Source organism: Pygocentrus nattereri, chromosome 6 (genome assembly GCF_015220715.1).
Source record: "Pygocentrus nattereri isolate fPygNat1 chromosome 6, fPygNat1.pri, whole genome shotgun sequence".
NCBI classification, from domain to species: domain Eukaryota; kingdom Metazoa; phylum Chordata; class Actinopteri; order Characiformes; family Serrasalmidae; genus Pygocentrus; species Pygocentrus nattereri.
This window is the reverse complement of record NC_051216.1, coordinates 11,848,440-11,872,488: the sequence shown is the minus strand read 5'-3', so window position 1 is coordinate 11,872,488 and position 24,049 is coordinate 11,848,440. Positions and strand designations below refer to the sequence as shown.

At 39.0% G+C, this 24,049-nt stretch overlaps 1 protein-coding gene across 5 annotated transcripts in view; it reads left to right on the top strand.

Annotated features, from left to right (window-relative positions):
* Window positions 1-24,049, top strand: part of glsb (glutaminase b) — a 71,607-nt gene that overhangs the window by 44,686 nt on the left and 2,872 nt on the right. For 3 of the 5 annotated variants that reach the window (XM_017713495.2, XM_017713494.2, XM_037539299.1), the window contains 10 exons: window positions 831-863; window positions 991-1,049; window positions 1,339-1,405; window positions 2,540-2,590; window positions 3,943-4,119; window positions 5,948-6,079; window positions 10,023-10,115; window positions 21,378-21,439; window positions 22,515-22,591; window positions 23,211-23,274. In XM_017713495.2, coding sequence (XP_017568984.1) covers window positions 831-863; window positions 991-1,049; window positions 1,339-1,405; window positions 2,540-2,590; window positions 3,943-4,119; window positions 5,948-6,079; window positions 10,023-10,115; window positions 21,378-21,439; window positions 22,515-22,591; window positions 23,211-23,274 — 815 coding nt within the window. Of the gene's footprint in view, window positions 1-830; window positions 864-990; window positions 1,050-1,338; window positions 1,406-2,539; window positions 2,591-3,942; window positions 4,120-5,947; window positions 6,080-10,022; window positions 10,116-11,291; window positions 15,300-21,377; window positions 21,440-22,514; window positions 22,592-23,210; window positions 23,275-24,049 lie in introns of those variants that run through there. The other 2 variants (XM_017713497.2, XM_017713496.2) reach the window with 2 other exon arrangements.

Genomic DNA, 24,049 nt, shown 5'->3' with positions numbered 1-24,049 from the left:
CTTAAAGGGTTTGTGTTTATAAAGATACCGACACCTTGCCTTTCATTCTAGAGGTGCAAAGGTGCAAAATGACCATAATGCACATTTCATGGTCACAAAGATGCTTATATTGTGCAGCCCCTTCTACCCACCCTTGTCTCCTAGCAACCTGAGTCATAGGTTAGAGTACTGATCCACAGACTGTTCCCATTCATATCACGTTATCCTCAGTCTACACGTGTGTTGAGTCAACCAGCTACAGGATCAAGAACAATTGACACATCAGCTACAGAATCAGCTCTTTTGGACATCATGCACTTTATTGACCCCACTTGTTTGGCATCCAGATGATCATGTAGGACATTAACCGAAGCGATTTACCTCTAGCAGTTCATCCTCCATTGCCTTTGTAGAGAACAATAGTGCATCGTCATAGCTAATTTACACATAGTACTTTAGCTAATATATTTGAATAACAGTCCGTTCACAGCAGCCAGTTTATGATGTTCCGTATAGGCTTCATCTTTCTGTAGCCTCCTCTTTCATTTATGTCTAACAAAATAACCCTAACTGATTTGATTTGTGTTTTATTGCTTTGATTTGTATGTTAAAATCACCCTGCAATGTGCAAGTATATAGTCACATTTCTGTTTGGATGCATTTTGATTTGCACTGTACCACTTTAGGGAAAATCTATTTCTCTTTATAGATGTTATGTGGTCTTTCTGTGTATATGGTAGTATTTAGTAATGCTAATAAAGACTTTTGTCCTCACATGGTTGATGTGACTCTTGTAATAGTGATCTGCTCTGTCAAATGGTTAATCTCCTTCCTTTTTCCATCTCTTTTAGCAAAAGGCAAGCAATGCAGAGAAGTTTGACTATGTGAGTATTACAGAATTACATTATTAGCCATGTATAGGCTTGTTGGTCTGGTTAGAACAGGTGTAGTTGCAGTCTGTTGTAAAACCTCTGTTGTAACTTGTGTGTTTTGTGCTGTGTGATCTTGCAGGTGATGAATTTCCTGAAAAATATGGCAGGGAATGAGTATGTGGGTTTCAGCAATGCAACGTAAGTAGAGCTGCCTGGTGCTCTGAGCGCTCTCTCCATTATTCACTAGCCCAGTTTGTTTTGACTGCGCTGACTGTTAATACGTAATGAATCTGTCATGCATATTCAATATGTTTGTTGTGTATAAATGCAGGGTTAAAACGCTTGACGTGATTATAGGTGGAGGTAGAAAGGAGAGAGAGGCGTCACGAAGAAAAAAGAAATGCATTGAACAGCATAAGTGTGTGTGTGTGTGTGTGTGTGTTTGCGTTGACCTTGACTTAGCAACCGTCTGTGTTTTCTAACCCAGATTCCAGTCTGAACGTGAGTCAGGTGATAGGAATTTCGCTATCGGCTACTACCTGAAAGAGAAGAAGGTTAGTGTGAGCACACTAATATACTACACTACAGTACTATATTACTGCATTACTCTCTTATTCTGTTACTCTATTAGTGTGTTACTCTTTTATTGTTGCATTTCTCTATTACTCTGTTATTCTGTTACTGAATTACTCTTATTGCTGCACTACTTTATCACAGCCTTACTGTAGTATTCTGTAATTCTATCACTGCTTTAATCTCTTACTCTGTTACTGCTTCACTGTTTTATTCTGTTATGTAATTATGCATTAGGCTATTACTGCGTTACTTTAGTTCTGCATCATTCTATTACTGTATTATTGCTGTACTCTATTATTATATTACTGCTTTACTGTAATGCTTCATTATTCTGTTATTCCATTTAGGCCTGTCACAATTATTACATAATCACCTAATTCCAATTATTGGGTTTTTGCAAATAATGTCAAATAACTGGGTGCATTATGTTGAGGCAAATAAATGTAACTAAAAAGCAGTAAATGCATCTATTGAGACATTGTGGAGCTCATGAAAACAAAAAAAAAACCTGGTGCTCTAACATATTTAGAGGGCACTGAGTAAAGTTTTAAGCATGCATGCTGGCAGAATGAGTGTTTAGGCTTGTATTACACTGGTTGCAAATAATAAGGATAAACAATTAAATTGTTAATTGCAATTATTTATAAATCATGATCATGACAGGCCTATTTCTGCATTACTGCACTGCTCTGTTACGCTAATCCTGCATTACTTTGTTCCTACAGTACCGCATTACTGTATTCCTTTATTACTGAATTGCTGTATTACTCTATAAGTATTACTGCATAACTCCATTCCTGCATTACTGCATTTATATATCACTGCATTACTGCTTACGCTGTTATGCTGTTACTGTATTACTCTATTACTGCATTATTCTATAGCTGCATTACTGCAGTTCTCTATTACGTCATTCTTGTGTTACTTTATTACTGCATTACAGCATTACTCTATTACTTTATTAAGCTGTTACTCTTTTACTCTCTCTTTTACCCTCTTCCTGTCTGACCATTTAGAAAAAATTAATTCTTTTCATATTTTTTGCATTGTTATATGGCCTTGTTGCCCATCTGCTTTGCTTATTATGTGTGCTCCTTTGTTTCTGTGCACAGTGTTTTCCTGAGGGTACAGATATGACATCCATTCTGGACTTCTACTTCCAGGTGAGAGCAACAATGCAGTGTTTCATGGCACGACAGCACTCTCAGCTTTAATGCAATTTCCACAGTGCCACAAGTGTAGCATGTTTGCAGCTTAGACTTCACATGCCATTTGTGTCAAAGTGAACCTCTTGTCTGAGACTTAAGAAAGAGTAGAAGTTAAGTGTTAAATATATAGCAATGTAAGATGCATTATTTAGGACAATTCTTTTACCTTATGGATACAGATATGTGGGCAGTACTGAACTAACCTTGTACCAACAACAGTAACCTGTTAGAGCTGAAATTTTTTATTTAAACTCAAATAGAGCCCAAAATATTTTTTTTCTAAGAATGAGCCAAACCACAGCACTGAGTTTAGAGTTCAGTCCTGTCCCAAAACGTACAAACTCCTGCCTCAAAGCTGGCTACCATGAACCAGAGACCAACAAGAACTTCTAAGTTGTGTGGCAATAGCAAGACCATGAATAAACAGATTTTAAAATTGTCTAATGAGTTGTTATCCAAGATTGTTATTTATGATCCAGATTAATCAGGAATTAATAATTTAATCTGGATAAACTGTACACAGCTGTGTTGGACCAACAACAATCCAAGTGCCTGTAGCATTCCTGATTAAATTTGGCAGAATAAAATAAAACCTAATGCAAGGGTAAAGGCCAGATTATAATTATAGGTGGAATACAGATCTAATGGCATAATCTGAGCCCAAACCAAGCTCAACAAATACATTTTATGTCTGAAAGTATTCAGACCCTTCTCATTAGTGAATTTGCTGACTTTTAAGCTGCACCCACTGGTGATACAGGCTTTCAGTTGCACATGTACAGCTTCATAGAAAGCATTGCCCATGAAATGTGGTGGTCTGGAGGGGGCCTATTAACACCCTTGATTTCACAAGAAACACTGGATGTGCAGGTGTTTTGTGTTGTATAGTGTATACGATGGTGTCTGAACCAAACTTGACTATTCACTTCCCATTGAGTTTGGATAAAACTCGGTCCCTATGGCTCTTCAGGTTGACCTATAATACAGCAAGCTTTGTCTCAGTTAGACACGACAAAGTCTGGTGACTGTCCCATGTCTCTGTGGGAATGTGTGACAGGATGACTGCGTTGATGTGACACACTCTCATGGGTACTGTTGCTTCATCAGCTCTGCCCTGCCAAGCTCAGAGCTGCTGGCTGACTGAACACATTACACATTTACATTTTAAAGCCCAGAGCTCAATCAGAGCCCTGTAGACAGTACTAATTATAGATGTTGCTCTCTGAAGCTAGGAGCTAATGGTTTATGTGCTAGTTATGGATAATATTACAGTACTGAGGGTTATTTTTGGTTTGGTGTTTGTGTAGCTGTGCTCCATTGAGGTGACCTGTGAGAGTGCCAGTGTGATGGCTGCCACGCTGGCCAACGGTGGCTTCTGTCCTATCACGGGCGAGCGCGTGCTGAGTCCGGAGGCCGTGCGGAACACGCTGAGTCTCATGCACTCCTGCGGCATGTATGACTTCTCTGGGCAGTTCGCCTTCCACGTGAGTCCCACATACAGACACTTGCTGTTCTTACTTTAGTGTGGTACACTATGGAGTCATTATGTATGAAATCACCATTTAAAAGTTTGAAATCACTGTTCAAAATTTTGGACTTTTTTTTTTTTGTTTACACTTATATACACACACGTACAAGCATTCATGAATTTGTAGTCTGTAGGGAGGTTGTCTCTACATTATCTCTACATTAGCTTGATTATTTAGTCAGAAATTGGGTCAGGGCTCACATCCTCTCAGACGAACTGGACACAGTGAGTTAGCAGACTGTGGCAGATCAGCACAGTCTAATGAAGATATTGCCATTCTTGACCAAAAAACAGTAATGCTAAAAAAATATATATATATATTCTTGACAGACTGTGACAGGATAAAACTCTGATAAAACTCCTTGTGAAATCATCCTAACAGAATCTGCAAGCCAGGGTCAATATATCATTTAATGTCAGGGCAGAAATGCACTTTTTCCTCATTTTAATGATTTCTCTGTGTCTCACAAAGGAAGGTACTAAACTGAGGTACTGATGATTTGTCTAAGGTTCCTTTAGTTAGGGTACTTAGGGAACATAAATGTTTAATTACAACATAACATTGCATTGACTACATACCTCCAGGCTTTTATTTTCCATTGTAAAACATTAGGTAATGAAAATGTATCATTGTTGTAACTTTGAGGATATGTTTACATTATGTGTATCATAAAGAGCGAAAATGTACCTGAACAGTGTCTTTTTCTGAAAGTGTAGCATTTATTTTATATGTAAATAACATAATCAAGCTTAAGGCTTTTACTTTGTGGGATAGAGATCTGAATAGTGATCTGAATGTTTCCACACTCTCACTCAGAAACTACCACCAACAATAAAGGCAGCATGGTGCTTCTTTTATACAGTGAAACTCAGTGTAGTGGCACACATACAGCTGCAATTTCAGAGTATTTTAAAAGTTAAAGGGGACATTTCCAAAGTCTCTGAATGTATAGTAGAAAATACATTAGGTAAGATAAACAGCCTTTGCTCTTTCTGGTTGTTACATACCTACCATTGTACCGTGACCACATTTCAACATTTCCACTTCTCCCTGCTGTGGGAAAGTGTTAATAGCTGCATGCTCCAGTAGTCCTGCCACAGCAGTTTAAAAACCTGAGAGTAGCAGCCCGCAGGTATTCTTTTCTCTTTTCTTATAGAAACACATGTTTCCTCAGAGCCCATATTTCCCCACTAATTTGGATCAGTTCCAGTTTAACACGGGGAAGATCATGCTTAAAAGAGAGACTGGTCAGAGCAATCTCAAGCCTGTTTCATAGTAACGCAGCATATACTAAGTAGTGTCTTTATAACTTACACCTGCTTCGTCTTTACACTCTTTGTCTATTTTGTCAGTTTCCAACCTGTTAGTGTCACTGCAGTGACAAATAGTCCACCACAGAAATAATACCTCCTCAGTGGTGGTCCTGTGCATCCCCTTGCCATTGATGAATTGCTTAAAAGGGGGCTAAAAATTAATGCTAAGATTATAGAACTGCAGTTGTAGAACTACACAGTGCACTGGTAACTGGAGCTGATAAAAAGGACAAAATGTGTAGATGCAACATAGGTCTACTTAATAAAGTGGCTGGTGAATGCAGTGAATTAACCTATTTAAGAGGTGATAACAGATCACTGGGAGTTTTCATGACAGTCACTTATATTTATGATTTAAAGCAGCTAAAGCAGTTTATGAAGAAGTGTTACAATTGCTAAAGTAGTACAAACACAGCAACAATCAATCATATTATAATCAAAATATCATGTGTGTAATCTGTATTTCTCAGGTGGGTCTGCCAGCCAAGTCGGGCGTGGCAGGGGGCATCCTGCTGGTGGTACCCAACGTAATGGGGATTATGTGCTGGTCTCCTCCACTGGACAAACTGGGCAATAGTGTGCGTGGCATCCAGTTCTGCCAGGTATGTGAACACTTCTGCAGGCACGCACACACTTGTGAAAAAGGTATCCTGTATAATGGGAAAACCTGTTTCCATTTAAAAATAAAAAAAAATACTTTCCACTCCCCAGTCCATACAATCCATATATTGAAATTAAGCTGCAAAAAATCAATTTTGAATTTTTTTATGTTTGCGATAGATATCCAGTTTTTAAGTACACGGCAGGTTAAGCCTGCCTAACCATGCTGGTTCTAAGGAGTGTTTCAGTAATAGGTCGTTTACAATCAGAGCAGAGGTCATTTGTATATTCTAGTCTTCAAGCCACAGTAACAAAAATTCTGCTTAATTTTAAGAGATCAAGAGAGGTTGGGAAGTATTCAAGCATAAAACCACATACTTATCAGCATAAGTAAACATAAGGGAAGAAAATAAAAGTATGAGAAAAATGTAAGACTTATTATAGTCCATATATATCATAGACATGCTATTAGATTCTTTCTTTGAATGACAGTCAGGCTCTTAAAAGTTGCTGATGTGTTTGCTAGCCAGCATGGGAAAGAGCCAGTTCAGCGTATGTTGCAGTAGGAGATGTGGGTCGAACTGGAGGTGATGAGTTATGTTATTCATGTTTTTAGAATAGCACGACGCTCACCCGTTTTCCAGGTGTTACACTGTTTCCTTTCTCATTGTCATTGTATCTAGAGAGCTGTTGAACATTCTCTTTTGCACAGACATTTGATAAAACAAATAAAAAAAAAACTCTTTTAGCCCGAATAAAGGAGAGAATGGGCCTCCCAAGCCAGAAAAGCTGTTCTTCTTCAATAATGTGATTTCTCCATGCTGTTATTGAAATCACTTTAATAGATGAAGACCATGCTCAACATTTTTATAGCGTTTGTACTATTTTGAACAAGCAAACACTCAAACAAAAATGTGCTTCACACGTCAACCCTTTCACAGTAGGCCTAAAATGGCATTTCGTCCCTCGGTTTTTGTACTACACGTTTTTTTTTTTAATATATATATATCAGTATATTCCCATGTAAATGTGTATCTTTTATGAAAGTAGAAGTGCGTTCTTGTGTTCCTGATTTAACCTTTGTAAGTGAGCAAGTCCGCATTTATAACAGTGTTTTATTGGGTTTAAATGCTATTTTTATTTTAGTAGTTGTACACAGTCTTTGCATATGAAGAAAACTTGCAGCCATACTGGCTTGTGTTTGTAGACAGGTTTTCTCAGCAGGGGGTTCTCACCACTCTTTTGGCACACCACATTGCTCACTAGCAGCTCAAAACAGGGTCATGACATTTCACAGACACACAGAGCCAACAGTGTTAACCTGATAACCTAGTGAATAAAAGTCACATGTAAAAAAATATTTTATGTAACAATATTAACTAGAAAACATCCACATTGATTAGTTTTGGTCAATGGAAAGAAAGAGGCTAGTTGCCTTTAATTGTTACTTTCATGAGTCAGATCAATAAGTGTTTCCATAGGAATGTTACTTGCGTTCTAAATGTGTGCGCACCTTTACTCATAAACTATTGTAGTGCATCCACCAATAAAGGCAGCATTGAGCTTCTTTAGCGAAGTGATGAAGAACACGGTAGCCCACCTCAACATGGTGATCCGTTTCACTGTGACCACAGTGGACAAGCACACAGTACTACTCTGGGACCGGATTTTAATGAGTCAAAGGTGACAAAGGCAGAGGCTCTAAATGTGTCGCTGGCAATATATTAGGTAAGACAGGGTTGAAGCTACAGTAAATAACTCGTAAATAATGTATGTGTCTCAAGGCTGTTTCTCTGCCTCTATATAGAGACAGACGTGAAAGTCAAGCATGCATGCAAGAGACTGGGAGTTCAGCTCCACTGTTCTCTCTCAAGTGTGTGTGAGTTTTCCTGCACTGCAGTGAATTTCTGAGCCTACTGAGAGAGGAGGAGAACTCTCCCTCTTTCTTCTGTTGTTCTTCAGTTCCTTCATTCCACATACACACTGTGCTATAAGCACGTGAGACACTAGAGCCAGAAAGAGAAATACTCAGCAGCAGAGTCACATTTAATCATTCTGTCACCTAGGGGCCAAGCACTGCAGCTCTGTGTGCTCTGTTACTCTGCTCTCTGTGTTGGTCTTCTGGTAGGGAATATATGTATGTTTATATGTAAAGAGGACATTTGCTATGCACATGTGCAAACCACTGAAATACTGCATTGCATGACCAGGCTCAACCTGTTCACTGAGTAATACGTCCTTTCCAGCGCCGAGTCTTTGTCACCTACTCAGTTAATATGTTCCTTCAACCCCGGGATGGTCTTTTCACTAGGCAAAGGTAGGCAGCTGCCTAAGGCCCTCCTGAGCCAGCAGCCTCATGAAAATACAAATTAGGTATGTGTGTTGCTGACGTATTTTGAAATACACATGCCATTTTTAAAAACACTGTTATTTGCTAACGTCATGATTATTGTTGAGCGATTATTGTTGAGGTGTTTCAAAACTACAGCAGCACTGAGGTGTCTGATCCCCTCACACCAGCACAATACACAACACAGTACAAACACACCACCACCGCGTCAGTATCACTGCAGTGCTCAGGATGATCCACCACCCAAATAATACCGGCTCTGTGGTGGTCCTCTGGGGTCCTGATCGTTATAGAACAGGGTTATAGGAGACTGACAATGTGTGTTTGTGTATATATATGTATGTATGTGTATATATAATTGTATATAACCACACATAAATAAATATATATTTATTTACAGTAAATAATCTTAAAAGGTATGAACAAAATATGTATAGTGTAGCATTTCAGTGAGTTCACTGGTTCATTTTTTCTATTTTTATAAAATCTCTTTACGTCAACTTCACGTTTTTTTGGACAGTGACTACATGCGAAGCAAACTTCCTCTTTACAGATTTTTTTTTTTTTTAAATGCAGAACAGTGTGCAACCTGCTTCAGTCAGAGGATGCCCATTACAAACCATTAAAACCTAAGCTCACTCCAGATGGTCTAGCGAGGAGAAAAGTTTTCAGCACTTTTCCCAAAACTTAGTGCTGCAACTGACATATTTCAGTTTCTGATGGAGCCAGTCAGCAGGCTGACCTTATGACCTGCACACTTAGGGTATACTGTGTTTGTGTTTGTGTGTGTGTGTGTGTGTGTGTGTGTGTGTGTGTGTGTGTGTGTGTGTGTGTGTGTGTGTGTGCGTTTGTGCACTCTGCTGTCACTAGCAGGCCACCATCAGGCTATTCTGAGAATGTGGCTTATTGCTAGCAAGGCTCTCAGAAAAAGACTGTCATGATATTGATTTACATTACATGATTTATTTACTAGTATTTATGTAACGAAGCACATAGTAAGTTACATCCTGAACTGCATTTACATTAGATTTACTTTCAGTATGGACATATCAGAGTCTGCGCTGCTGATTTTTTTTTTTTTTTCTTTTAATTTTGATATCAGGAAATTATAACGATACTGCAGAAATGTTAAGTGTTTTTCTTTGTATGAAACAACACTACACAAAACTCCTAATGAAAACAGATCTGATATTTACTGTAGTCTATTTGTTTCTATGTATAATGTGTTAGCCCCTTTTCACCCTTTTCTTCAATGGTCAGGACCACCACAGAGCAGGTATTATTTGGGTGTTGAGTCATTCTTAGCACTGCAGTGATACTGATGTAGTGGTGTGTTAGTGTGTGTTGTCCTGGTACAAGTGGATCAGACACAGCAGTGCTGCCGGATTTTCTAAACACCTCAGTATCACTGCTGGACTGAAAACCAAAAATATGCAGCCTACAGCATCCTCTGAGCAGCGTCTTGTGCGTGTATAATACGCACACTCATATGGGGACCTCAGAGGGTTAAATGACATAATGAAGTTTAAAACGTGTATAGAATGTATTTCGAGTTATTTCCTCCTTGACGAGCTTTCATGTTCTCTTCCTGGCAGGATCTGGTGTCCTTGTTCAACTTCCACAACTACGACAACCTGCGGCACTTCGCCAAGAAGTTGGACCCTCGGCGTGAGGGCGGTGACCAGCGGGTGAGTGCACTTTTTCATTTGCCTCCCCACCTAACCGTCCCTGCATGCCCCATCAACGCACTACACAGCGTCCTATACGAATGACTGCAACAAAACCAAATCGCCACCTCTTTCCTCCTTGCCATGGACAGATGGTTGAGCGTTGAGGCTCGCACAGAGCAGAGGAAGCCTCTACTTCCTGTCACGCGGCCGCTCTCTGCAGACTTGTGCCGCTATGCTAGTCAACTACTGGTGGAACCTTCCACCCCCTACAGGACAGTGTTAACACTACATGCCAAATAATGTGAGCCGATAGAATGTGCTGCCTACTGACCAGTGTTGTCCACTTTAAACCATGACTTCAAATTGTTACCAAGCGCTAGCTGCTCCTTTCTGACTTGCATCTGATGTACTGAAAGTGTGAAATAACAGACACAATCTTTGCTGCATCTAAGAATAGGAATGCTGCTCTCGTTCTGATTATGACCAAAGTTGTATACTACAAAGCTGTATACATTGGTCAGTGTACTAACTAGTTCAGTTTAAGGTGGTATTGTGCTGAACCAGAAATAATCTCGTTCAGTTTAGGTGAACTTAAATTGAAGCTGATGCTGTCTTGCTAAGCTATGCATACAGTTGCATTCAACCCGGGTCATTTAAATCTAAAAAAAAAACTCTTTTACAAGCAGCACTCCTGTTCTGAGATATTTATTGTGAAAAAGCTGCTCTGCATGAAGCAACGTGCCCTGACTCTGCATGCCTAGCGCCACTTAACCTCTTAACAGGCAACGGAGGCAAATTTAGTAGAAATCATACTTTTTCTGCAGGGGATTGAGCTGGCTTTAATTCACAATGGGGTCTGGACGCTCTGCTCTGAAGGCTTTATTTTCCCTCAGACAAAAGGATTCCATCAGTCATCCATTTCATAATAACATTTGTAAGAGTGCAAGAAAAACTTGTTTGAGGGTGAGCAGTTTGCGCAGTGAGGCGAACGTCAACAGACCGCACCCGTGTTTGTTCTTGTGTTATTTGAAGATAGGACGGCACTATCTGTACCTTGCTTTGTTTTTATTATGGTGTAGCTATGATGTTACTGTATTAAATACTGTGAATCTTAGATGCACACATATGCACAGACATGCAGCAGCACTGCAGGCGAGCATAACTAACGTGTTCTCCCCGTGTTGCTCAACACAGCAGCACACCTCCTTCGGGCCGATGGATTACGAGAGCCTTCAGCAGGAGCTGGCTCTCAAAGACACTCTGTGGAAAAAAGTCTCACCCACTGAGTCCAATGAGGACAGTTCCACCACTGTAGTCTATAGGATGGAAAGTGTCGGGGAGCACAGCTAAACGGACCTGCTTCATCTGGAAAAAGGGCGTAAATAATAAGGGGGCCAGACAGCGTATTTATTTTATTTTGTGGTTTTTTTTGTGTTTGTTTGTTTGTTTTTGTTACATGTCTGTGATTGTCTAGCAGAGGTGTTGTTTCTGTCTTCCTCTCTGAGAGGTGCCCTCACTGAGGCGGACACCAATGGAGCTACTCTGCTCCTTCTCTTCTGTGTTACGCTTGTAAGAAACCAAAGCAAAAGGAGGTGCATTATTTAATAAGCAAGGAGAGTGCGTTGACAGGTTAATGGGGAATTCCTCCAGTTTTATGAAAGTTCTTCATAATTTAGTTAAATTATTGATGAAATAATTCATTTATTCAGAGTGGTTTCATGTGAAATGTTTAAGTGTAGAGAAAGCTACTGACTCAACCAAGGGTCACGATGTCTACAACACAAATATAGCCAATTTATTTATTGGCCAAAATGACCAGTGAACCTACACATGTCTGAGTTTTTATGTGTAATATTGATATTTGGGGTAAATCTGAAAAAGAGCTTTTGTTGGGTACTATTTTGCCTTTGAACACCCTGCATGCACCCCTCCACCATGAATGAATTTTAAAAAAATTGATATAAACCAAAGCCCTCTCAAAGTTATCATAAAACAGTGTCATAGACATCAGCTATTCATAACCAATCATGTAATAGCTTTCTGTGAGGGAATAATCTATAATCTAAAATTATAACGCTTTGTTGACATCTTAATCGTTTACTTACTCAGAACTTTGGAAAAATCAGTGGTATTCCCCTTTTAAAGTGTAGTTGAAGGACAAAGAATGAAACATATTTATTTTTTTCTTCATTTTTTGTTCTGTTCTCCAACAGCATATGTTAAAGAAACAGTTTGGTCAGTGATGCTAAAGTTGCTAACAATGAATGAAAGCCAGTGGCTGCTGATTAGCATTATGACAATAACACCATGCAAATTAGTGTCTGCTTGCATCCACATTCATTCTTAGCATGTTAAGTTGATGTACCCCTTTTTAAAGTGATAAGCCATGGGTAGTAGGATCCTGACCGGCTGCTGAGTGGAGACTGAAGCCCTTTTGAAGCTCAGTGTTAAGAACACGGATTATTTTAGCCCCTCGTGTGTGAGCCAAAATTGACTCCGCCCAGCTGTCCACTTGCAGTCCTCTGTGATGTCAACAGTGTTTTGCCATCAATCGCATCTTGAGCTTTTGAGTTCAGACAAACAACCACACACTCGCCTGAGACTCCCCTCAGAGTGGGTATCGATCGGTGTGCTGTGTGTTGTCAGAAGGAGATTGTGGTGACGCAGGCTTGCCTGACCTTCAGTCAGAGTCAACTGTGGCCATGCTCAGTTTAACGGCTCCACGCGCTTCAGCTTGCTTTTCTTCAGCCTTGTCCTCCAATTAATTCAGCTCTTTAACCAACAGCTGCTAAATTGTGTACCTAAAGGACCCATACCCGACATATTTCATCTGTTTTATTTTTCCCCCTGAGGTCCACTTAATTTGTTTTTCCATACACAATGTTTCTCTACTTAAAACAGTTGTAATTCATTTTTTAACGATTCGTCATCCTATTCACAATGAAGAGAGGACTGCTTTATGAAATGCCAAGGCAGGGCAGCCAATGAGAAGATGGTGAGTTCCATACACCAGTCTTGAAGTTGCCGTAACGGAAGAAGTCTGTTTAATTCTAAGGGCAGAAGTACAGAAGGATAAATAGTACGCATTGGGAATGTGTTCGTTTTGTGACCTCACAAAAACACTTCATTCAAAACTAGGCAGTGCATTTTCCATATACGGGCTTTATGAATTGGGCAGTGAGTGGCACATTAGGAAACCTTAAGGCTACTTACATACATAACTCTCCGTTTCAGAAAATACATTTTCTTTGGTAAGGGCCCTTTTATTTCTAGTGGACCTGGAACATTTTTTTATTGTTGTTATTATTATTAGATCTTTAGCATTCCTGCGTTAATCTAGATAGTACCAAGAGTATTACATTCAATATGCTTCCTAACTGTTTAAAATGAAGCAGTGGTGCTTCAGAAAAGACAGATTCTCGCCAGACTTGGCCCACAGCGGTCTGCAACGCCCCCTACTGTCATATGTGTGAATTTGAATTGCCGATTGGTTTGAATTAGGCCTGCTGGAACATTAGACTGTTGCATTTAAATTCCCCATATATTTAACTCACATTTGTAGACTGCTGGGGTTGAATCAGAGAAGCGATCAGCAGCCGGCTAGGGTAATGCGTACGAATAACATGTGTTATTTCTCACCATATATATGCCCTTAATGCTGACCTGGCCCCTTTGCACATGTACATATTTCAGCTGAGGCCTTAGATCTTATGCTGCTTAGCTATTCTGGAGCCTATCCTGTTGTGCTGCCACTGCATAATGTACTGTTGAACAGGTACCATTAGCCATTGCACCATCATGGTTTATGGTTCAACATGTTTTTGTGTGTTAAAGCCTCAATCAGAAACTGCTGAAACGTCACCACCACTTCCAGATGCTTTCTGACCCGGATGTTTTATGCTTAATTGGAGGTCTTGTTATTGAACAGTCCGTGTTGTTGCATCATCGCTTACAGCGATTTCTGATTGAGCCTTTAGCTTTGAAGCCTTACTGTTGCAAGAAAGCACCTTATTTCAAACAATGTATTTTCATCAGAACCTTTGTAGGTGATTCAGTTTTGGCCTATATTTGCAAATATAAAATGACCGTCACTGGAGCAGTTTTCATTTGCTTTAAAATAAACAGGGAATAAAGAGAAAAAATGATATTCTGTGCTTTCTTGCAACAGCAAATGCATGTTTCTTTTATTTTATTTGAAACTTAACTGCAGCCATCAGGCTGACGCTCTGTGTGTAATTTTATTTTTTCTCTTTGTTATTCTTTGTATGAATTGCTAGGCCTCACTTCTTAAGTTATGTGTAGAGCATGTATGTTTGTGATGACTGGTTATGTATTATAAATTGGCTGCGTTTTATTTTTCCATCTTTTGTACACGTTCACAAGCTCGACTGCCTCTGAAGTATCAAAGGCGTGTCATTAGCATGAATTTTCCCCTTTTGTCAGCATTTGTCATTCACTCTTTTTATCTCTGTATAAACTGACTGGATTGGGTGCGTGTTTATTTTCTGTGCTGCTGCAGTTTCTCTGAGCCTGTCCAGTGCTCTTGAGGCCATGCGGTGGTCGAAAACACAGCAGGAGCGCAAAACTGCCGGGCAGGCCTTTGTTATGAAAATATTAACGGAAGCAGGACTTTACTACTTGAACAATGAAGGGAATCTGTATTTTTCTCTGTATTACTAATGTGACTACTCCTGTTTGAACTGTAAAAAACAGCCATGCTGATGAGTTATTGGCTTGCAGTAGCAGTATTTATTTAGAAATCTTTTTAGTTTTACTCTTCTAGGTATTTAATTTTTCCCAGGGCTTCAAGTACAGTGTTGCTTCCTTTGCTTTTTTTTGTTCACTTAGTGTTTTGCTGTTAATTCACGATTTTTGTATCATTTAAATAAATTTATTTAATCCCATCTCTCTGTTCATCCATGTCTGTTTAATTGTGTTCCAATTTGTTTGTCTTCATCTCATCTGCATTTCGTAAAAACAGCCATCCTCCGTCCTCTAAATGCCAGCTTTTACTAACGGTATATTCTTGCAGTGGATTGTCTGGATGTGTCCTAATAACAAGGCAATGAGGACAGATGTTGCTGCTAAAGGACCAGCACAGACAGACAATATCACGACCATGAGAGGAGATCTGATGTTACAGATAATGTGCTATGCATCATCTTGTTATGCTCCAATAAATAAATAAGCTGTATAAAGACATCTGTGCGTGTAAGTGTTCATTGCTTAAATGCTGAATCACCATGTGGCTGAGAGTCACAGTCAACTAGTCTTTAAATGTAAACTGTATTTAAAGTCATTTGAAGTGGTTTGATGTGAAATGCTCTATTCTGGACAAACAAGTAGAGTCTCAGTGGTGTTGATAGGAACAAGACGTCTGAAGAGTTTCATGCCTCTGAAAGCTCCCTCACAGAAAGTCAGTACAGTGCCTGATGCCTGACACATTGTTTTGCAACAGTTTTGAGGCTTACTGCAGGCAAAACAGTACCAAAAGCTCAGAAGACATTAAGTTCACTGGTCAATTGAATAGTGAATAAAATGGCTGTATTTGTGTTGTTAGACGTCATGGGTTTCCATCAATACCACTGTAAAGAAATTCTACAAGTAATCCATTTCACATCAAATCACTCTTAGTGACTTTGTTCACATCTCAACTCCCCTTTATGTTAAGCGAATCAAATTTAGTTTTCTCTTTAGTCGCTCAGCTTAGGTGTGTTTGGTGTCTGAAGTTTGCTACTGTGAGGCATACCGGCATGTATAACAATGGGCATAAGTACATTGCCCAGCTAAAAACAGTAGTAGCCATCTTTGTGTGACAGCCTATTATGTGATGATTAAGACATGTCATTAGCACAATGCTGACTGGTGCTTGTGAGCCCCCATTACTTCTCAGCTACATTAGCTTCATGACTCCAGTGCAAAACTAAAGAGGCAAACTTTGGACACCAAATTAAACTCCGGTAAAGTTAATGGAGATGCGTCCAGTGCACCTCTTAGCCATTAGCAAAGCATTGAGGACCCAAAGGCCACAACTGTCTGTATGCGTGAGCAATAGTGTGTGATTTGGTCTTCACAGTTAACAGACCTGTTATATGTAAACAGAATAGAAGAGGGTGAGTAAAAATCTTCCTTTATAGATCTTTTAATGGAATACTTCACCCAAAAATGCTAACACGGCTAATAACGAATGAAAGCTTATTAGAGAGCGTAGTCCTTCGTTAACCGGCCTTTCGTGGTTTTCTTTCATGGCTAGCACTGTATTTTGAAGAAAGTCTTGTCTTGAAAGATCCTCAAATATTCATCTGATGTCTAAATCTTTTATGCTTATCTCAGAATACTGTATGTTTGTGGTAGCGATGGTAGTATAGTTGTAGTTTTTTTAATTAAAACTTTTATTTATTATATATATATTATTTATATATACACTTTAATGTATTATTTTATATATATATATATATATATATATATATATATATATATATATATATATATAGTTTTTTTTTTTTTTTTTTTTTTTTACATTATATTATTTACATGCACCATTCACCAAATAGGCAAATAAGACTTCTTCATTACTCAAATTTGTTTTACTTAGTTAAAATTTGACTTAGTAAAATTTCACCAGTTTTTCTACATTTCTCGACATTTGAATCTTTGACGTGTAAGCGAAGTTATTCAGCGTGGTTTGATGTGAAATGGTTCATTATAGAGAAGCTTACCAACTGATTTCTTTGCAGCGGTGGTGATAGGAACCAGGGGTCTTGATATCAACAACACAAATATAACTGCTTTATTTATTATTTAAATTGAACCTACACGTCTTCTGGGTGTATCTAGTGGTGAAATAGTGGTAAAGACCGAAAGCTTTTCTCCAAATTTCATCTAAAAATGACTTTCTGTCAGGGAAATTTTAGAGCCGTTAAACTCTTTAGCCAGCTGGTTCCTATCACCACCACTGTGAACAGTTCTAAATCTGTAAGTTTCTCTAGAACCCACCTTTCACATCAAACCACTCTGAATGACTTTGTTTATATTTGAACCATTTACTCAGGCTGACGTTTTAAGTCAATTATATCCATTTTAAGAGTCTAATAATAATTTATCTGTATGACTGTGCATTTAAGCTCATCGTTCTGCTGTTGTGCATGTGCTGTGCTGTTGGCATGAGTCTACTTTGTGGGTTGTTCTGTTGCCTGATCTTTGCTTTCTGTGCTTCAGGGCTGCGACTGCACTGGTGGTGCACAGTAGTGAAGCTGCTGTTAATGCTGTCATGCTTAAAGGTTGGTCTAATATGACTGCACATAGTAATCTGTAGTTTTAGTCTCTGCTTAAAATACTCTAATTTATCCCACTGCCTTGCACTGTATGAGTACATTTTGTTGTTGACCTGTCACATCCATTCCTACTGTAGGCCACACTTATGTATGTGTGTCTGAGTGCATATGTAGAGCATGTTTAGTGTATGTGGATTTGGATGTGACTGTTCAGGGCTCTGTTTGCTGTGGCTGAGCTGCATGAGCTTCTAAACCAGAGAGGGAAAATGAGTGATCACTGCTCAAGCAGCCAGCTATACTTTGAACATAGTTAAAGGGAAATTCCACCAATTTTCCAAAGTTCTGAATTACTTATTCATTGAGAAACAAAGTAATTCAGAGTGATTTGATGCTAAATGGTTTATCGTAAGGAAACTTACCGACTCTTTACTCTTTACAGTGCTGGTAATAGGAACCAGGGGTCACAATGTCTACAACACAATTAAAGGGAGGACTGAGACCTTTCTTAACAAAGACCTCAACTTGAATAGTGACTTAGAAATAATGCGGAAACTTGAATATTTCATCTTCATTTGAATTCAGAACCATTAATATTGTCATGTCTTTTATATTATAAAACATTCTGTTATTTATTTCCAGATTTAAATTAAACAAAAATCCTCTAATCCTGTATTTATAATGTTGTCTCAAACTTTGGGACCCCACTGTATGTTTTCTTCTCTGTATGTGCCGCTCCACCATGAATAGATTATAAAAATATATGTTTTTAAGAAGTTTATCTCAGAAGTATTGTTGATAAGAACAACGTCTCATGTCTCAAGTAGTGTCTTACTAACCATGTCATGTAATAGTTTTTTGAAGGGGGTTGCATTTCTCTCCTGATACCCAGTGAATTCTGATATCTGAACAAATCTGATACCTCTCTTTGTTTTATAGTAGCAAACATAAAAAATAATAATACAACTTAAAATCTAATGTATCGTATATGGTCATACACCATATACAAAATACATTTATAATATATCATTTTATAGTTATGTTAATGTTTTAAATGACTTTGTTGTAGAATGTTTCAATTATAATCGTTTAAAACTTTATAATATCCATATCCATGCATAAAAAACAGCACCAAATATTTTCTGACTCTGTCCAGTCCTGTTAATGAGGCTTGTATCGGCGCCAGTATCCATCCAGCATATCAAAACTGTGTATTGCTATTTACAATACTGGCCTCCACAACACTGATACTGTACTGTAAGTCTGCAATATGTAAATGAATGTTCTGTTTTCTTGCCTGACTAATCACAGATGTTCTGTGATTTTTTTTAATGACTCAGTTCATTAATTTAATTACAAATGTAACTCATTTTGTTCCAAACTAGTGCAGGCCAATGTTATACACCTCACCTCAAGCGTTCACTGCTGCATGTAGCGATGTAGTGCTTTGTCAGCCCTCATTCATGTGCAGTCCGTCTGACAATGTAAAGAGGTGATAAATGTGTGAGGACTCCCACAGACAGACCTAAACTAAATACCACTGACTTTACATAGTACATCTAATTAAACTTATTTCTTTATCTCTCACAGTCATTATAGCACAAGGATAATTGTGTATTATTAGACTAAAGCAGTGTTTTATAATTACTTTCAGGTCATTATGCTATATTAAGTACAATTAAGTTCGTTTGAGATGTAATTAAATAAATAGCGTCAGGAGAACACGCTGACATTACAGCTTCTTTTATGGAGGGATAATTAGCAGCATTTAGGACTGAGCAGTGAGAAAGGCATATTCCCGCTCTCTGAAGCTCTCTGGTTTGGTCTAGTGTGTGTTCCTGCATACACAGAAATTTGAACATCACTGGTTTTGTTGATAATGAAAATAAGTTAACACCCTCTACAGCATGCATGTCAAGCTAGGTATCTTCTGGGCCGAAGTGCTGCAGAGGTCAGCGTTCATCCTCATCTAATACACTGAATTCAGCTCATGAAGGCCTTGGTAATTAGCTGATGAGCTGAGTCAGGTGTGTTTAATGAGGCAGTGGGCTGAAGTCTGCTGTGTTTTGGCCCGCAAGGACTGGAGTCTGACACGTGTTCTACAGAGACCAAACATAAATATGGCCTTTTTCTTCAAGCTTTTATGCACAGTTTCTATTTATTTTCTGAGTTTATTGGACTAGAATAAAACATAAACCATAAAATGTGCCGTAACGTTTGCACAGGCCACATTTTATGTTTAACTTTAAATACAGCAAAAAAGCTCTTAGAAAATCAACCAGACATCATCTGACCAGGGGGGCTCAAATCTTTGCGTACGGTTCTATACTGGCTCGTCTGTGATTTGGTGTAATGTATATGAGTGGTAAAGGCCATTGTCAAGAAATATGCTACAAAATGGATTTTTGAAAGTCTTTATTTTTAAGTGTTGTTGAAATGTACCGTGTATTTTGTACAGTGAGGTTAAGTACTTGAGAGGGGAGGTAATCAGCAATTAATAAAAGTGTGCGCACAGAAAGAAGGGCTGCTCTGTGAGGTTGTAGTGCAAGAGTGCACAAGTCACCATGAATAAAGCAGTGGACTGGCTGCGCCCTCTTGTGGGGGTTTTGTGCCTGTGACGAGTTGCTGAGGGTTAGGGTTAGGGTTATTAAGCTTTGTGTTTCAGAATTGAGCAGAATACAGCAGTTAACTAGTGAAAAGAAGAACTGACCAAAGAAGACGCCTTGATCTACAGTCACATGCAAAGCTTTGAAGACCTCTGGTCAAATGATGTGGTTTGTTGGTTTTCTAAGTGTAAATAAGTTAAGAAGTCCTCTACAGAAGACACACTCTGCTGTTTTAGTGCACCGTTTCTATTCAGATGCTGGGTGAACATATTGGAAAAATATATAACTTGAAATATAAAACGTGCCTTAACGTTTACTGAGGATGTGTCAACAAACCCAACTTTTGCTCATTGTACAACAAGTGAATTTTTTCCAAATCAGTGCAGAAAGATCCTAAATATGTCACTTCTCTGAAAAACTGCTTATGATGATCGATGACAATTTGAAAGATGTTGCTATAGCAAAGACTGAGTAAGCTTGCAAGCATTGTGGCCAACTTCTAGAGCGGTGGTGCTCCTTTCTGTTCTTTTCTTGTATTGATTACATTTTCTCTGCATTGGAGATAAATCGGTCCCCTGTGATCTGCTGCGTTTTGATGTTCATGTCAGAATAAACATCTCTTGTGTTGTTTTCCTACTACAGGAGTGTAAAATGCTTCTGAAGGTGGCGATTCAACCTCATCAGTTTTGGAATGTTTGAGTAGATCATTATTGACTGTTACAGTAAAGTATGTGTTTCGTTGTGTTGTTTCAAACAAATGATGTATATCGAAGAAAACCATGTATCTCCACTTTGTCGATTTTTTTTTTTTGTTTTTTTGCATCATTTTAACACTCTAGCTGTCCTTTATGACATTTGAAAATTTCATGTTGAATGGACCAACAGAAATGCTCCAAAATCACTTGGAATAAAATCGTTTCACATTAACTTACATTGAAAGGTAAGAGTGTTTTTGCTCTGTCCTGTAAAATCACTATTTTGGAGATACCGTATTTTCCTTGGACATCAGTGGTGTATTTCAAATATCATATGTTGTTGTTCACATTCCGCTGCCATGTCACATTTCAGTATTGTGAATAATTCAGTACCGCACCACAATAATTGATTTGAATCAAACTGGGATGACATGATGCACTGAATTTTTTCCTAAATAATAACTGACCTGAATTCTTATGAGATCACCCCTGCTTCCCTGTACCTTCCCCTTTCTCTCCTCTTCCAAATCTGTCTGATTTGAAGGAAAACAGGTTGTAGGAGTAGATTGTGCTTCTGGAGTGCTTCAGGTGCTGCACAACCCCATCCCCCCAAACCACCCCATCCCCTTCAGCAACCCCCCACCCACCCGCCACCTCCACCCATGCATTTCCAGTGTGCACAAACTGCTCTTTTCCCTCCTGTTACAGGTGAAGTCTGTCATCAACCTCCTCTTCGCCGCCTACACTGGAGACGTATCTGCGCTCAGAAGGTATGGAGGCGTTCTCTTCTTATCAGTCCACCTACTCCCAGCACCTACAGCTCCAAATCCTGTTATGGCTCGTCCATGGCCTGCATGCATGAAAACTGAGGTGCTGAGTTTGGTGGAAAGTAAAGCTGCATGCTAATCTCCTCCAGGCTGTCCTGTGATGGCTCCATAATCCACCCAGATAATTAACATTTTAATAGTAACACAACATGAAAATGCTCGGCAGTTCTTTTTATTACTGTTTATTACTGTTAGTCAACACCTTTTGTCTCTGTGTTTGATCACCTTTGTTAATGTCTTGCTTGATTAATTATAATTCCCCCCTAAATTATGTCCAAAACTTCATAGACACCTGCTTGTCCAACTTTTCTTCTAAAATCAAGGCTAGTAATAAAGTATTTGTTCATCACTGCTGCAGTAACAGCCTCCACTCTTCTGTGAAGGCTTTTCACTAAATCTTGGAACATTGCTTTGAGAATCTGATTGCATTCAACCCCAGAAGCTTTACTGAGATCAGGTACTTATGTTAGATGAATAGTTCTGGATCATAAACTAAGTATTAGATCTAGCTCCATCACTCCATGCAGTTACACTGCTCCACAGCCCAATGTTTGGGGGTTTAAAACCCCTCGAGCTGATGCTTGGCTTTGATCATGGTGACCTAAATCTCATGTGTGGCTGCTCCTGAACTTCCTATTCTATTGGCAGTGCATGTCTATGGAAATTACACAAGCTGTGCCAACTGAACGTCTGTGTCAGCACCTTAGAGTAGCTGAATTCACTACTTAGAAGGGTTGTCTGGGTCCTTTTAGACATACAGTCTACGTTAATTTAAAAAGAACACTCTCTTTCATCTTCCATAAACAAAGCCTAAAGCTACAGGCCAAGCTGAGATAGAGTTGCAGCTGTTTATTACCTGAGGCAGCATGATTCCTCTATGGATTCTCTGTAAAAGAGTGTTCAGTATGGTACTGTGTTCATAGTGATCCTGTGGCAGTGAATGATCTGCACAATTAAAGGTTTTCTCTGTGATTCCCTGCATTAACCTGTGTCTTGCCTCACTCTGTTATCTCTCTAGGTTTGCGCTCTCCTCTGTAGACATGGAGCAGAGGGACTATGACTCCAGGACTGCTCTGCACGTGGCAGCTGCTGAGGGTAAATACAGTCTCAGTGTTTACACAGCTCTTTTTCTAATAGTGCAGTTTAACTCAGCTCCTGCACTGTACTGCTGCATAATATAGGTAATAAGAAAAGAGAATAGTATAATATATACAGTGTATAGCAGTAGCATAATAATCATGATTTAAAACCAGTGAGTATATATTCTGTATGTTCAGTAAAGTGTGTGCTCTGTACTTTTAGGACAACAGATGGTTTGTAAAGAACGTAGATATTTTGAACATCATATCTGCCTTACCTGAAAGAAATCAGGGTGTAGGTGTAGATTGTGCTTGTGGAGGGCTCCATCTGCTGCCCCCCCAACCCTAAACTGCTGTATGCTGAATAGGTGGATACATATAAATGTGATCGTTGACATGACATCACAAAAACAGTGAATTCAGAATTCAGATGTTCATGACATAGGCCTTAAATGCTCCACAGGCACCTGCTGTAGAGCTTTAGAGTCTTGTTCAAGTCGGTGGAAGCCCCTGTGTCGCATTTGTAGCAGATTGGGCTGTTACCCGGAGTTCGCCGCTTTAATCCACACTGCCTAAAGTCTACAGTGTTAAAGTCTAACGTGCTGCTTTAACTGAGCTCTTCTCTGTGGTTGTAGGACATGTAGAGGTTGTGCGTTTTCTTTTGGAGGCCTGCAAAGTGAATCCCGTCCCAAAAGACCGGTAAGTTAAATCTCAAGTTTAATAGTGTAAATGCACCTAAGCTTGCTAGGCCAGTGCGCGTATGTACAAGGTAAATGCTGTTTACAGTCTGACTAAGCAATGACATACAGACATGTCAGTTCTCACTCTTCTAGCATGTTAGCTAATCAACCAGCTCCTCATGGGCTCAATCAGATTATTAGAGCAGGAAAGTACTAAGTTGGGCACTGAGAATGTGTTGAAGTGATAAGTAAGGTGTAAAAAAAAAAGAAGTTTACACAATGTTTCCTTTATGTCAAATGCATGGATGTACCCCAAGAGATGTTTAGCGTCCAGTTCGCCTCTTTCATTTTACACTAGAACTACAAAGCTAATGTAGCTAACAAAGTAATGGATGCTTATACCCTGCTAATGAGCATTGTGCCTTACCCTGCTAGAAAAAACAGCACAGACCAGCATTTTCAATTATTCACCAGCAAAGCCAGTATGTGACATGTTATGGATGCTGATGTGCTGGTCAGCAGCAATGGTAGTTGTTATTATGCTAATGACCAGCAAATCCATCATATCGCTATTGTTGGAACAAAACCTTGTATCTCCATTTTTGTTGATTTTAAGTTTTCGAGATAAGTTGAAAATTAACATTGGGCTTTATATTGTGTGGAAATTTCATGAAGGTTTGACCAAAATAAATGGCCGAAAATGCCTTGGCAAAAAGTCTGGTTCCATTGACTTACATTGAAAGTAATGTAAGTTTTTTCCTTCTTCTGTAAAGTTTCCATTTTGGAGGTTTTGT